General features: G+C 38.6%; 1 protein-coding gene across 1 annotated transcript; it reads left to right on the forward strand.

Annotated features, from left to right (window-relative positions):
• Positions 1–6,002: 6,002 nt before the first annotated feature.
• Positions 6,003–12,979, forward strand: LOC143890980 (putative disease resistance protein RGA4). Its single transcript, XM_077395644.1, has 3 exons — positions 6,003–9,452; positions 11,944–12,038; positions 12,836–12,979. Exon 1 carries the CDS (start codon positions 6,041–6,043, stop codon positions 9,428–9,430), a length of 3,390 nt encoding a protein of 1,129 aa, XP_077251759.1. The 5' UTR covers positions 6,003–6,040; the 3' UTR covers positions 9,431–9,452; positions 11,944–12,038; positions 12,836–12,979.
• Positions 12,980–14,219: the final 1,240 nt, after the last annotated feature.

Consider the following 14,219-nt stretch of genomic DNA (forward strand, 5'->3'; position numbering starts at 1 on the left):
TGTGGAATTTTGCACAGGATCCATACCGTCTATCTGGTGGGCCCCATCACAGCCCTAAACTTTCATCCATTGGTGAACTTCTGAGGTCTGCAAATGGGAAGTGAAAAAATTGATCAGCAGCCTACATCCAACATGTAAAAGCAATCCAACAGCTAGGATTGTTAGTGTATGATTTTGGTATTAGGCCACCTGTAATCGACCCCACCAGATGTACGGGCTGGATCTCTTGCCTGATATTGCGATAACATCCCCGTCTTTTTATTCCTATGCATACCCTTTAGATACACCCCTGTTTTTAATGTTGAACCTGCAGAGGTTACTCCATATGAATCGAAAGATGTAAGAAGATGCAATGAAGAACATTGATCATGGCAAAACGGGATTGAGGAGAGGGTTTTATCTTCCTCCACAAGGGGCTTTTTCTGTAGTGTTCTATGGTAATCTGCAAATGGGTAGGAGGCGATTCTTATAGAACAGCCCCAAAACGTTCAATCGGTGTGCCATTCACATGGATTGTGTGTTTTAAACCCTTCCTGAAATTGGAATGGCCGAGTTTATAGTCACTATTTGTATTTTACCCTTGCAGTAGATGCCGTAATGGTTTTCCACCACTCAATCTAACCTTCCTTTTGTCTGCCCAAAATAAAGAAATAAAAGAAAATTGAAGCCAAATAATACATGCATTGGAAAAACAAAAGATTATCAAGTTTCTTCAGTCTCCAACACCCAACATTCTGCTTTCCACATTTCATTTCTTAATAGCCTGATGTTTCTACAAGAAACATTGGATTACAATCTTTCATGAGCAAATGCCAAAACTAAAGCTGACAAAGGATCATTCATATACTTGAAAACAAGACTACATTTGTCTTACTTTATATTGAAGATGATATTTCCACACTCTTTCTAGCCATCTACCTCAATGTTTTGGTCTCCTTTAGATAGACACGCTGCCTCTCAAACAAAAAATAGATAAAACATGGAGCAGCTCACATAAAATATGGAAAGGCAGATTTTCACAGGAAAAATCTTCCAAAAGAAGTGGAGATGATAAAGATAAACCACAGTCCCTTGCCATCCCAACAAAATCTTCTCTCCCTCGTCTCCCTTTAGATGAATGAGAGAGGGCTTCTCATTTTAGAGGGCCTATATTATCAAAACTCTTTCCTTATATTATTATATACATAACAAACATTCTTGGCCCATTCTGCGTAAAATAGTGGGCCCTATATAGTATATACCCCATCAAAGCATAAGGAGCAAAACAGTGGGCCCGTCATATCAAAATATTTCATATAACCACCCCATCATAACTAGATTTAAAATGGTGGGCCCTTCTTTGGGCTTGAATGGTGTTGGTGGAACCCACCTCATCAGATCATGGAGTAAAATGATGGGCCCTATCCCTATGCTTGGACGTGGGTGGAGATGGTGGGCTCCCCCTCAGGTGTAAAATGGTGGCCTCCACCACATGCATGATGGGTGGACATGGTGGGCCCCATACCATCATATAAAATGCAGGGCCCAATAAAATAAAAAATGAGCTGTAAAATGATCGGCCCTAACCATGCTGTGCATGGGTGTGAAATGATGGGCCCCACCCATGCAAGGCATGAGATGTGAAAAATTAATCCACCGCAGAAATTCAATAGAAAATTTTCACGAAAAAAGTTTCGGAAAAAAATTTCCATGGAAAAAAAAAAGAATGACCAAGGAAAGAAACACATTTAGTTCATATCATAGATTACTACATGTAGTTTGTTTATAGCTACTAAAATACCATACATAATAAATTTTTGATCTATTTTTACCATATAAAATTTAGTCATACTATATTTGGTATGTATAGTGTTTGTGCGCGGTTGGGTGCTATATTTTTGTGCCATAGAGAAAATTACACTCATAAGATATTCAGCACCTATTTAATTAGGGAAGCACTACTGTATTTTGATGAGGGCACTCCTCACTTTATTAAAAGTACGGTATGGCCCGCACCATAAGATGATCCAAACGGTCCATTAGATGGGCCACAGACTAAATAGGTTGTGCCCGAAAAATTATTTCCATAGGTTGACCTTAACCCTCCGATCTATAGAGGGTTAGGATCAACCCTCTAACATTCAGATCGGAGGGTTAGGATTAACTTATCGAAATGATTTTTGAGGCACAATCTATTTAGGCCGTGGCCCATCTAATGGACGGTTTGGATCATCCTATGGTGAGGGCCATACCGTACTTTTACTAAAGTGAGGAGTGCCCTCATCAAAATACAGTAGTGCTGATAACATTTCCCTTTAATTAAATTTACATACATTAGTTGTGTAATGGTGTCCTCATCATTGAACTTTTCAAAGATTTTTAATATTGATATAAATAAAAATCCAAATATATTGGCTCATAGGTGTTTGACTTGGGCTTATTAAATTGGTTCAGTATAGGAAGTGTCTCAATTATCTCAATCTATCTCAATCTTTCACGATAATTTAAGGGGCCGTTTGGATGCACAAATTATAGAATCTTGGATTTCCTCAAAATTGTAGATGGGAGACGAGAGAAGAACGAGACCAGCCGTCGTTTTTTGATTTCTTGCCCTTCTTTCCGACAGCAAGAGAGCAGGCGATCGTCCCATGTTTTCAGGTTTTAGAAATCTCAGTATGGGGGAGAGATTTCTAAAACCTGGATTTCTTAAAATCTAAGAAACGCCGTCACGACAACATACAACAGCTTGATCATGAACCCTCTTTTACACTGTTTTCAAACTAAAACCTAGATTCTAAAATCCGTGTATCCAAACGGCCCCTAAGAGTTCCTCACAAATCCAAATATATTGGGTCATGGGTGTTTGACTCAGGTTTATTAAATTGGCATATAAAGTGTCTCAATCTATCTTAAATCTTTTACAATAAATAAAGAGTTGCTTACAAGTTGCGCTCTTACTCTTTCCTTATGTTGTTTCCATTCAATTTAATTAAGTCTGTGCCGATGCAATCAAAAGATATAAAGAAATAATGAAAGTTAGCCGCGGAGAAATTGCCTAGCAAATCCCTATATTTTTTTTCTGGAATGGGTCATTGGTTGTCCCGGAAATGGAATTTTTAAGACGGGAAGTGATATATTTGCCCCATTTTTTTCTTGGGACAACCCCTTCTAGTGTATTTATGACTACTCTTTTACATTGGAGGTGGCTGTCCCCACTTAAAAAGGGGGCAAGAATAAAATATGGCTATGAAATTTTCACACCCTGCAGTACGCATGCGCCCCCTTTTAACGTAATTTGACGTCAAGTTAAAAGGGGGCGCATGGGTACTGCAGGGGTGAAAATAGCATCTATCATATAATATTTTCCTTGAAGACTGTTACTTCTTTAATAAAAGGCAATAAAAGGCAAATAGGAAACGAGTCGACGATGGCAAAGTAGTTACGAATTTGCTGGGCCCACATTCCGGTCTAACAAGGTAAGATTTGGCAGATTTGATTTTAGAGGGTATTTTAGTCATTTAAAGTTTTTTTGAAAAAAAAGGGTTTCCTAACTAGCTTTAACGTAAAGCCTTTATGGGGGTTGATTTATCACCGCCCTATTCTTTTAAGAGTTAAATACCTTGCAAATGTGAATTTCTCCATAGCTACTATATAGATAATAAATACCTTACTAAGCTTCATTATCTATTTTTACCTTAGAAAATTTACTCGTAGTATATTTGCTATGCGCGATGCTGTTCGGCATAAGTCACGGGTTTACCCCCCGGAGACGACGAGTGATCGAATCCCACCCGGGCTCACCCGATGGCGTGGTTTACGGGCTATTGCTTGCATCCGTAGGGAATAGTCCTTCTTCTAAAGGGGGTGGGGACAACGTGATGCATCCTTTGTTGCTATGGAGAAAATTATTTTTAAAAGATATTTAACTTATTTAATTAGGGATTTGCTAGGTGATTTTGTGGAAAGGCATTCGCGGCTCACTTTTGCAGGAGAGAACGGCCACCTTGTAGCATATTTTGTCCTATTCATTTGATTCATGTGAGGTTGCCATTCTCTCTTGCAAAAGTCAGCCGTGAAATAGTATTATGTGAAATTGCCTAGCATATCCCATTTAATTAAATTTACATACATTAGTGGTGTACTGATGTTCTCATCATTAGACTCTGTAAGATATTTAATATTGATGTAAATAAAAATCCAAATAAATTGGGTCATGAGTGTTTGACTAGAAGTGTTTTAATCTATCTTAATCCTTCCCCTACTGACCCAATTTATTTAAGATAGATTACAATTTATTTAGACTAGGAAGTTTCCTAGAAAGAAATCAAGAAAATGTGCTGACCTTTTCTCTCTAGTTTCAGGTGAAAGAGGTTCGAATTCGCTAGGCCCTAACAAGGTAAGATTTGGCAGATTTGCTTTTAGAAGGTATTTTAGTCATTTAAAGTAAAAAAAAAAAAAAGGTTTCCTAACTAGCTTTAACGTAAAGCCTTTAGTGAGGGTCGATTCACCATTTAAGGGGGTTGATTTATCACCGCCCTATTCTTTTAAGAGTTAAATACCTTGCAAATGTGAATTTCTCCATAGCTACTATTAGGGCTGCAACTCGGGTCGGGCGGGTCGGGTTTTGGAGAACCCAACCCTACCCGAGAAATATCTCGGGTCGGGTCGGGTCGGGTTTTTTTTCCGGAAAACCCACGATTCCCAAACCCGGCCCTACCCATGATAAATCTCAGGTCGGGTTGGGTTTTTTCACGTTGACGCAATTTTTTAATGAAAATTCTTGTTTGGCAAGGCAACTCAACTCATAGAAGTAGAAATTACACTCACATTACACTTGAATCAAACAATGATGTAATTACACTCACATTACACTTGAATCAAACAATGCTGCAATCAAACAATGTTGTAATCACAATCAACCAATGCTGAATCAAACACTCGAATCAACTCAACTCATAGAAGCATAAATTACACTCACATACAATAACTGTGGGTGCGTGGGTTTTCACTTTTAACTTTTAACTAACAATAGAAAAAAATGTACATACTATAACTTATGTAACTCGGTCGGGTCGGGCCCCTTCAAACCCGGCTCGACCCGAGATTCATGCGGGCTTTTGAATGCTCAACCCGGCTCGACCCGAAACACATGAAACCTGAACCCAACCCAGGCTATTTTCGGGTCGAGTAAAACCCGGCTCGAGTTGCAGCCCTAGCTACTATATAGATAATAAATACCTTACTAAGCTTCATTATCTATTTTTACCTTAGAAAATTTAGTCATACTATATTTGCTATGCATGTTGCTGTTTGGCATAAGTCACAGGTTTGCTCCCCGGAGACGAGTGATCGAATCCCACCCGGGCTTACCCGATGGTGTGGTTTACGGGCTATTGCTCGCATCCGTAGGGAATAGTCCTTCTTCCAAAGGGGGTGGGGACAACGTGATGCATCCTTTGTTGCTATGGAGAAAGTTATTTTTAAAAGATATTTAAATTATTTAATTAGGGATTTGCTAGGTGATTTTGTGGAAAGGCATTTCGCGGCTCACTTTTGCAGGAGAGAACGGCCACCATGTAGCATATTTTGTCCTATTCATTTGATTCATGAGAGGTTGCCATTCTCTCTTGCAAAAGTCAGCCGTGAAATAGTATTATGTGAAATTGCCTAGCATATCCCATTTAATTAAATTTACATACATTAGTGGTGTACTGATACATTAGTGGTGTACTGATGTTCTCATCATTAGACTTTGTAAGATATTTAATATTGATGTAAATAAAAATCCAAATAAATTGGGTCATGAGTGTTTGACTAGGGTTTATTAAATTGGGTCAATAAAGGAAGTGTCTTAATCTATCTTAATCCTTCCCCTACTGACCCAATTTATTAGATAGATTACAATTTATTTAGACTAGGAAGTTTCCTAGAAAGAAATCAAGAAAATGTGCTGACCTTTTCTCTCTAGTTTCAAGTGAAAGGATACTGTGAATCCTTCTCACATTCAACACCATCATCTCTTGTTGTTTGTTAGGATTTTTCTTCCCTTTAGGAAGAAATTATGGGAGATGCAGTGCTGTCTGGTTTTTTGCCAATGTTGTTTGAAAAGTTGGCCTCCCTTGCCAAAGAAGAGATTGGGTTATTGTGGAATTTTAACGATGAGCTTGATAACCTACGGAGCACATTAAGAACAATTCAAGGTGTGCTTGTAGATGCGGAGAATCGACAATCAAAGGATAAGGCATTGAGAGATTGGCTGGGAATGCTTAAAGATGCGGCTTATGATGCAGATGACATGTTGGATGAGTTTGCGACAGAAGCTCTTCGGCGGCAAGTCGAGATCCAAGATTGTGTGGGGTTTCTAGATCGCTTGGCCAACAAGGTACGCAACCTTTTATCTTCAAGTTCAGTTATATTTCGAATTAGGATGGGACGTAAAATAAAGAAGATTAAGAAGAGATTAGAAGACATTGCAGGAGAGATGCCTAAGTTCAATTTGAGAGAGGTACTTGAAGACAACGAAAGAGAAACCCACTCGTTTGTACCTGCGTCAAAAGTTTATGGAAGAGAAGGTGATAATGCAACGATACAAGCCTTCTTAACTGACAAGAATAGTGAAGAGGATGATGTTTCCATCATTTGCATAGTTGGTATGGGGGCTCTTGGAAAGACTACACTTGCTCAATTGGTCTACAATACTTTGAGTGATGAGAATTATTTTGACACAAGACTGTGGGTCTGCGTGTCCGATCGTTACTTTGATGTTAAAAGAATTGCAGGACAAATTCTACAATCTGCAACGAAGGAAGAAAGTAGCCACTTAAGCATGGATCTATTGCAGTCCCGTCTTCGAACGGTGCTAGATAAGAAGAAATATTTACTCGTCTTAGATGATGTGTGGAATGAAGATCATGAAAAGTGGGCCAAGTTGAAAACGTTGTTAAGTTGTGGTGAAAAGGGAAGCAAAATAATAGTAACCACTCGCAATGAAAAAGTTGCCATGATCATGGGTACAGTTTTACCACACAAACTGGAAGGATTATCAGAAGATCACTGTTGGACGATATTCAAGGAACGAGCGTTCGGGGAGGGAAGATTAGAAGAGACTACAGACTTGGTTGCAATTGGGAAAGAGATTGTGAAAAACTGTAGAGGTGTTCCCCTTGCTGCCAAGGCTCTTGGAAGCCTAATGCACTTTAAATACAAGGAACACGAGTGGTTGTCCATCAAAGAAAGTGATATTTGGAAATCTTCAGAAGATGAGACAATAATTTTTTCAGTACTAAGATTAAGCTATGATCATCTACCATCATATTTGAAGCAATGCTTTGTGTATTGTGCCATATTCCCTAAGGATCATGAAATTGAGAAGCATAAATTAATCCAACTTTGGATGGCGGAAGGCTTCCTTCAACCGTGCACAGGAAGCCAAATAGTGATGGAAGATATCGGTAGTCGATATTTCAATGATTTGATGTGGAGGTCATTCTTCCAAGATGAAGAGAGAGATGATTTTGGCAATATAACAAAGTGTAAGATGCATGGTCTTGTACGTGATCTTGCAAAATCAATTGCGGGGACTGAATACTCTATGGTGAAGGGTAAAGAGACAGATAACATTCTTAAAATAATCCGTCATTCATCTTTAGATTGTGAGATAGAAGTATCGTTAATGGATTTGGAGGCTCTACAAAAAGCAAAGAAACTACACACATCCCTTTTATTTGGTCAAACAATCTATAGGAAGGTGGTCCCTTACAATATTTTCTTCAGTTTTAAGTTCTTGCGAGTGTTGGACTTAAGATGGACCAACATTAAAAAGTTGCCGTTTTCAATAGGCTATCTGAGACATCTTAGGTATCTAGACCTCTCTGAAACTGATATTGAAACATTCCCTGAAACTATTTCTAGCCTATGTAATTTGCAGACATTAAAGCTATCAAATTGCAGATTCTTGCGGGAGTTGCCCAAAGACATGAGGAAGATGGTTAGTCTCAGACATATTGAAATCAAAATCTCACAACCATCATGTAGGAGAACTTCGATTGGACGCCTAGTTCCTTTTGAAACAGTACGATTGACTAAGATGCCTGCTGGAATTGGACGACTACATTATCTTCAAACTTTGGAAATATTTGTTGTTAGCAAAGAGAGTGGATGTGGAATAGAAGAGTTGAAAGATTTAAACCTCCGAGGTTACCTGAAGATTGAGAAGCTTGAGAATGTGAAGAATGCTACGGATGCCAACAAATCGAATTTGAAGTGGAAACCAAACCTACACCTTTTGTACCTATCATGGAGCAACGATGTAGATGCTTATAATACATTAGATAATGATGGCAACATTCTTGAAGGACTCCAACCACACACAAATCTAAGAAGGTTCGGCATTTTTAACTATAATGGCTTCAAATTTTCAAGTTGGATGGTGGATCATTCATTGCTCCCAAATTTGGTCGAAATCCGACTGGTAAGATGCAGAAAATGTAAGCATCTCCCACCACTTGGGCTACTGCGCTTTCTCAAGGTTCTCATCATGGAAGAATTGGATGATGTGAAGTACATGATCAACGAGTCCTATGGCAAAGAATCTGTAAAACAATTATTCCCTTCGTTGGAAATACTCCATCTTTTATCTATGCCTAATTTGGAGGCATGGAGTGTAGAAGTGGGAGGGGGAGGAAGGCTTCTATTCCCTTGCCTTAGTTCCCTGTGGATCAACGAATGCTCTAAGTTGACGACTTTACCACAACTGGATCCATTGTCTTTAACATATTTACGGTTAGTGGGAACTAATGTGTCATTAAGTTCATTGTCAAACTTCACCTCAGTCCTATATCTTGGCATTGGTGGATTTCTAGATATGGAGTCTCTACCAAAAGATTTGCTGCGTAAGCACATCATTCTCAAGTCATTGGAAATTAGCAAATTCCCAAAGCTAAAGTCTCTTTCAAAGGAGCTAGACTTCCTTACTACTTTGGAAGAATTAAATATCGAGAACTGTGACGAGGTTGAGGCTTTGCTAGCGGGATTACAAAATGTCCCCTTCAAAATTTTGCGTATCACACGCTGCAATAAACTGTTTTCTTTGCTGGGAGATGAAGTGAGAGGCTTGACTTCTATTACAACTCTCACTATTCGTTCATGTGAGAATCTACAGTTTTTGGGTGAAGGATTGAAAAATCAAGATGCACTTCAATACTTGTATATTTGTACTTGTCCTCAATTGGAAACTTTACCAGAGTCACTAGGCACACCCATCTCCTTGTTTGTTGAGGACTGTCCCTCCTTGACTTGTTTGCCAGCAAGCATTGAAGGCCTCACCTCACTCCGTTACTTATCGATTAGTGGATGTCCCCAATTGGAGAAACGATGCGAGAAAGGGAGAGGCGAGGATTGGGACAAGATAGCCCATATCCCACTCATCGAGATTGGCGGCCTAAGGGTATAAAAAATGTCTTCAATATTATCAGGTTCGTCAACCCTTACTCCTTTTTTCTTTTTTGCAATCAGAGTAACATTATATGATATGTTCTTCTATTATTGGACTAATATTAATTTTTATTTATCTATATTTACGGGATTATAAACTGAAGTATTATAAAGTGAAGTTCTCTCTCCTCTCTCTCTACACACACACATCTTCTTACCGTCATACCATCTCCTCCTTCTCTTTTGTAAATCATTTCGCACCCTTACTCTCCTTATTCTCCGCTATTGAATGTTAACTTACCAACTTCTCCAAAAGCTTAAGCTGTTGGAGAAAGACGTTATTTATCTTTTATACATAACACTCCCCCCGCACGTGTGGCACACTGGGTAAACACTTGGCACATGTGGTCCCACTTTTGGCTGACCATCGCATGCTGATTTTTGCTATCTAAGAGTTTGAACTCGAGACCTTTGGCTTTGAGACCATGTTAACTTACCAACTTCTCCAAGAGCTTAAGCTGTTGGAGAAAGGCGTTATTTATCTTTTATACATTAACATTGAAAAACCAATTGATTGGTATTTGCAACAATTGAGGGAATAGATCAATCATAAGTTACACATGTTATTTTCCAATTTTCTAACTTCTTTTTCTCTAATTGAATCCTTTTTCTTTTGGTCTTTTAGGTATTGCCGACAAATAAGAGTTGATAAAAATAAAAAATAAAAGAAAATCAAGATAAAAAAAATTTTTTTTTTTCAAAAATATATGCATATCTAGTAATTACATTGATGTCAAGTGTTAACGGCAACCACAACTATGCACTTATTCTCTATATATCTAGTTGCTTATTTCACAGATTCGTTGCCTATTTCACAGATTCATTATATGGCTTATTGCATGTTTCACTCATGCAACACATGCCCTGTATAGTTTCTTACTTATTTAGGATGTAATTCTCTTTATTTGATTTCCCAAATCAAGGGATTGTATATCTATGAATATGTAACTTGTGAATACAGAAAATACATTCGGTGAATGCAATATACCCTTCTTCTCTATTTGCACAGTACTTGACATGGTATCAAAGCCATAAGGCTCGATATGTTCTTCTCTCCGGCAATCCGTTCTTCTCTCTGGCAATCAGTTCCTCTCCAGTAATCAGTTCCTCTCCGGCAACATCCATCTCTTGTTGCGAAATCTGCCCACTGTGAGAACCTGCAACATCCATCTCTTGTTGCGAAATCTGCCCACCGTGAGAACCGGCAACATCCATCGTTCCAGCCCTCTTGATTTATTAAAAGCTTCCTATCTGTCCCCCCACGGTGCCAAGGAGATCTAAAGGCTACTTGTTGTGAATCATCTCATTTCAATTCGGGTTCGCTCTACAGTACTCACTTGCTCAATTTATTGAATTTCTTTGAAATAATGACTTCTGAAATCACCCCTCTTGAGTTAAATGTAAAGCTTAGACCTTCTGATGGCAACCTTCTTCCAAATCCTACCTTGTATCGCCAGCTGGTCGGGAGTCTCAACTATCTCACCATTACCAGACCTGATATCAGTCATGCCGTTCACATTGTCAGTCAGTTTATGGCCGTACCTCGCTCTGTCCATTATGCCGCTGTTCTTCGGATTCTACGATACCTTAAGGGGACGTTGTTCCAAGGGTTATTTTACTCTTCAAAATCGCCGCTTACTCTTCGAGCATACTCTGATGCTGATTGGGGCGGTAATGTTGCTGATCGCCGCTCCACAACTAGGTTCTGTATATTTCTTGGTGATTCTCTTATCTCTTGGAAAAGTAAGAAAAAAACAGTTGTTTCTCGCTCTAGTGCCCAATCAGAATATCGTGCACTTGCTCACTCTACTACAAAAATTATTTTACGCTGGCTTCTCAGTGACATGGGTGTTCTTCTCTCTCATCCCACTCCCCTCTTCTGTGATAACAAAAGTGCTATTCAAATCGCTCACAATGATGTCTTCCATGAGCGTACCAAACATATTGAAATTGACTGTCATTTTGTTCGGGATTTGCCCTTCATACCATCAGAAGAATAGGTCGCCGATTTGTTTACCAAATCTCATTCATCCCCTCGCTTAAGATTTCTTATTTCCAAACTTCAAATGCATTCAAAAGCATCTTGAGTTTGCGGGAGGTTGTTAACGGCAATCACAGCTATGCACTTATTCTCTATATATCTAGTTGCTTATTTCACAGATTCATTATATGGCTTATTGCATGTTTCACTCATGCAACACATGCCCTGTATAGTTTCCTACTTATTTAGGATGTAATTCTCTTTATTTGGTTTCCCAAATCAAGGGATTGTATATCTATGAATATGTAACTTGTGAATACAGAAAATACATTCAGTGAATGCAATACACCCTTCTTCACTATTTGCACAGTACTTGACATCAAGGACATATTTCCTTTTCCGTTCAAGCATTATTGACATCATCTTGATATTATTGAATTTTGGATTTCATTTTGAATACTAATATCCACACTTCAATACTTTGATAACAGGGCGAACTCACCTCGTCTGTTACCCTCTAACCGGTTGTCAACTATTGCAATTCCCAAAAAGCTCTCACCAGCCAACAAAACAAGAAAAAGACGAGGTGAAAATATTTTACTGTTCATCAGGGAAATCTAAGCACCAAATTGTGTTTACTGAGAGTGGATAAGAGCTTTTTGTTTTGATTTCTTTGTTCTTTTTCTTGTTTTAACTGCTATTTGTAGGAAAATAGACCGACGGTTAGGATTGCTCGGATGTCGTAATTTAACGATGGCTTGCATCATTCCCACCATCCAAATATAAAGCTTATTCATACACGCACATTAATGAAATTACTTTGGTTATTAATATTGGCACTACCATGTTTTGATGCTTGGACTAACTCACCTTGTATTTTCCTAGTTAAAAAAGAAAAGACAAGGTGACTATTGAGGAGTGGACAAGGGCTTTTCATTTTGATTCCTTTTTTTTAACCTTTTTCTTCTTTTAACTGCTATTTGTAGGAAAATGAATTGAGGGTTACGATTGCTCAGATGCTGTAATTTAACTATGGCTTCTTTTTTTACCTTTTTCTTGTTTTAACTGCTATTCGTAGGAAAATGTATCGATGGTTACGATTGCTCAGATGCTGTAATTTAACTATGGCTTGCATCATTCCCACCATCCAAATATCAAGCTTACTCATACACACACATTAATGAATTTACTCTGGTCTACTGATATTGGTGCTACCATGTTTCGATACTTGCATTAACTCGCCTTGTCTTTTCGTAGTCAAAAAAGAAAAAAAAACAAGGTGAGTTAATGCAATTATAAAAAAATAGTAGTGCCAATATCTGAAGCCTTGCACGTTTTATTGTTTCTACATGTATGGTGTATTCATTTTTCATGACTTGGCAGGAACAGACGATGCAAAGAACTTCATCCTTGTGAAGGCTTTTGACAAGTTGGAAGAGACCTAAAGAAGCTCCAAAATAGGTAAAAGGCTTTGTAAAAAAAAAACTTAATTTGAAGTTTGGTATTAAGCATTAAGCAGCTATGAATGTTCTTTATTTTCATTGCAAGATTTGAAATAGTTGTTATAGTTTTTGTACTTAAAATCATAATAATATAGCCGTTAGAACACACTCTGAATCTCCTATCAATTCAATTAGAGGTTGTTTATGTTGGCAAAACCATAGCACTTGCTTATTTATGTATACTTTTGTTTATCAAGCTTGTAGGGTTTACATTTTTGTGTGTGTGTTGCGGTAAAAAATTGGAGATCTGTCGATGTGGCTATTGAAGAACTGAGGTGGCTTAGGAAGAGCTGATGTGGACCTGCGCGAGGTAGCAAACTGTTAGATGACCGACCCGGAGTGGTTGCCCCGGGAAGGCACTCCGATGCTTAAGTCAATGATTTGCAATAGATAAGGAAAGTAAGCTATGAATAGTAAATTTCGGGATTTGAACCCTTACCTTTGAGCCTTTGAAAGCTATTTATAGTTGGGGCCTGAGTGTTAAATTACCCTTCTATCCTTAGACAGGTGTCGATCTGTGATAGGATAGAATTTGCTCTAGAACATCCCTTAGGGAGATAATCACTCTATTATCCCCTGCCATGTGGCGCTTTGCGAATGGGTGGCTCGTTTTAGGCCCCCATCACTGCGCAAGTGAGGAGACCTCCCTTTGATTTTGGTTTCCTAATATCACTAGAATAGAGGGAGTGTTAAATTAGTTAGTCATTAGTCTAGGGCTATGTCTAGGTTAGGTGTGTTAAATGTTTCATGGTTAGACTTGGAGAAAAAGTCCTTGAATAAGGCACACATAACCAAGTGTGTTGGATGTGATGCAGTGCCAACTTGACAGTCATGTCACGCTTAGGTGGCTTGGGTGCAGTACCCAAGGTTGTTTTGAAATGGTTTGTGTTATTGCTATTAGAAATTGTCTCTGCAATTCTTGGTAGCTTGATATTATTGAGAGGGATTTGCTAGCATCCATAGCATAAGGCATTTCATGGATGTTCTGTTGCATGTGAGAGCAGCCACACAGGCTCAGTTTTCAGCAGATTTTGTCTCCATTCATGATGTGGCTGCGCTCACATGCAACAGACCATTTGGGAAATGCCTTCTACGATGTACACTAGCAAATCCAATTGAGAGAATGAACTCTTGAGAGCACAAGATGTGTGGGGGAGTGCCTTGAGTGCAATAGATTAGCATAGAGATCAATGAGCTTGGGCAGGACGTTAGTAAAGAAGTGAGCAAGTTCACATATATTTTGGGTTCCTTTGCACGTAATGATT

This window comes from Tasmannia lanceolata, unplaced genomic scaffold (genome assembly GCF_043159265.1).
Source record: "Tasmannia lanceolata isolate RefF3 unplaced genomic scaffold, GAP_Taslan_0.1 ptg000013l, whole genome shotgun sequence".
NCBI classification, from domain to species: domain Eukaryota; kingdom Viridiplantae; phylum Streptophyta; class Magnoliopsida; order Canellales; family Winteraceae; genus Tasmannia; species Tasmannia lanceolata.

Coding starts and splice junctions, on each gene's coding strand:
- LOC143890980 (XM_077395644.1), top strand. CDS start 6,041: ATGGGAGATGCAGTGCTGTCTGGTTTTTTGCCAATGTTGTTTGAAAAG.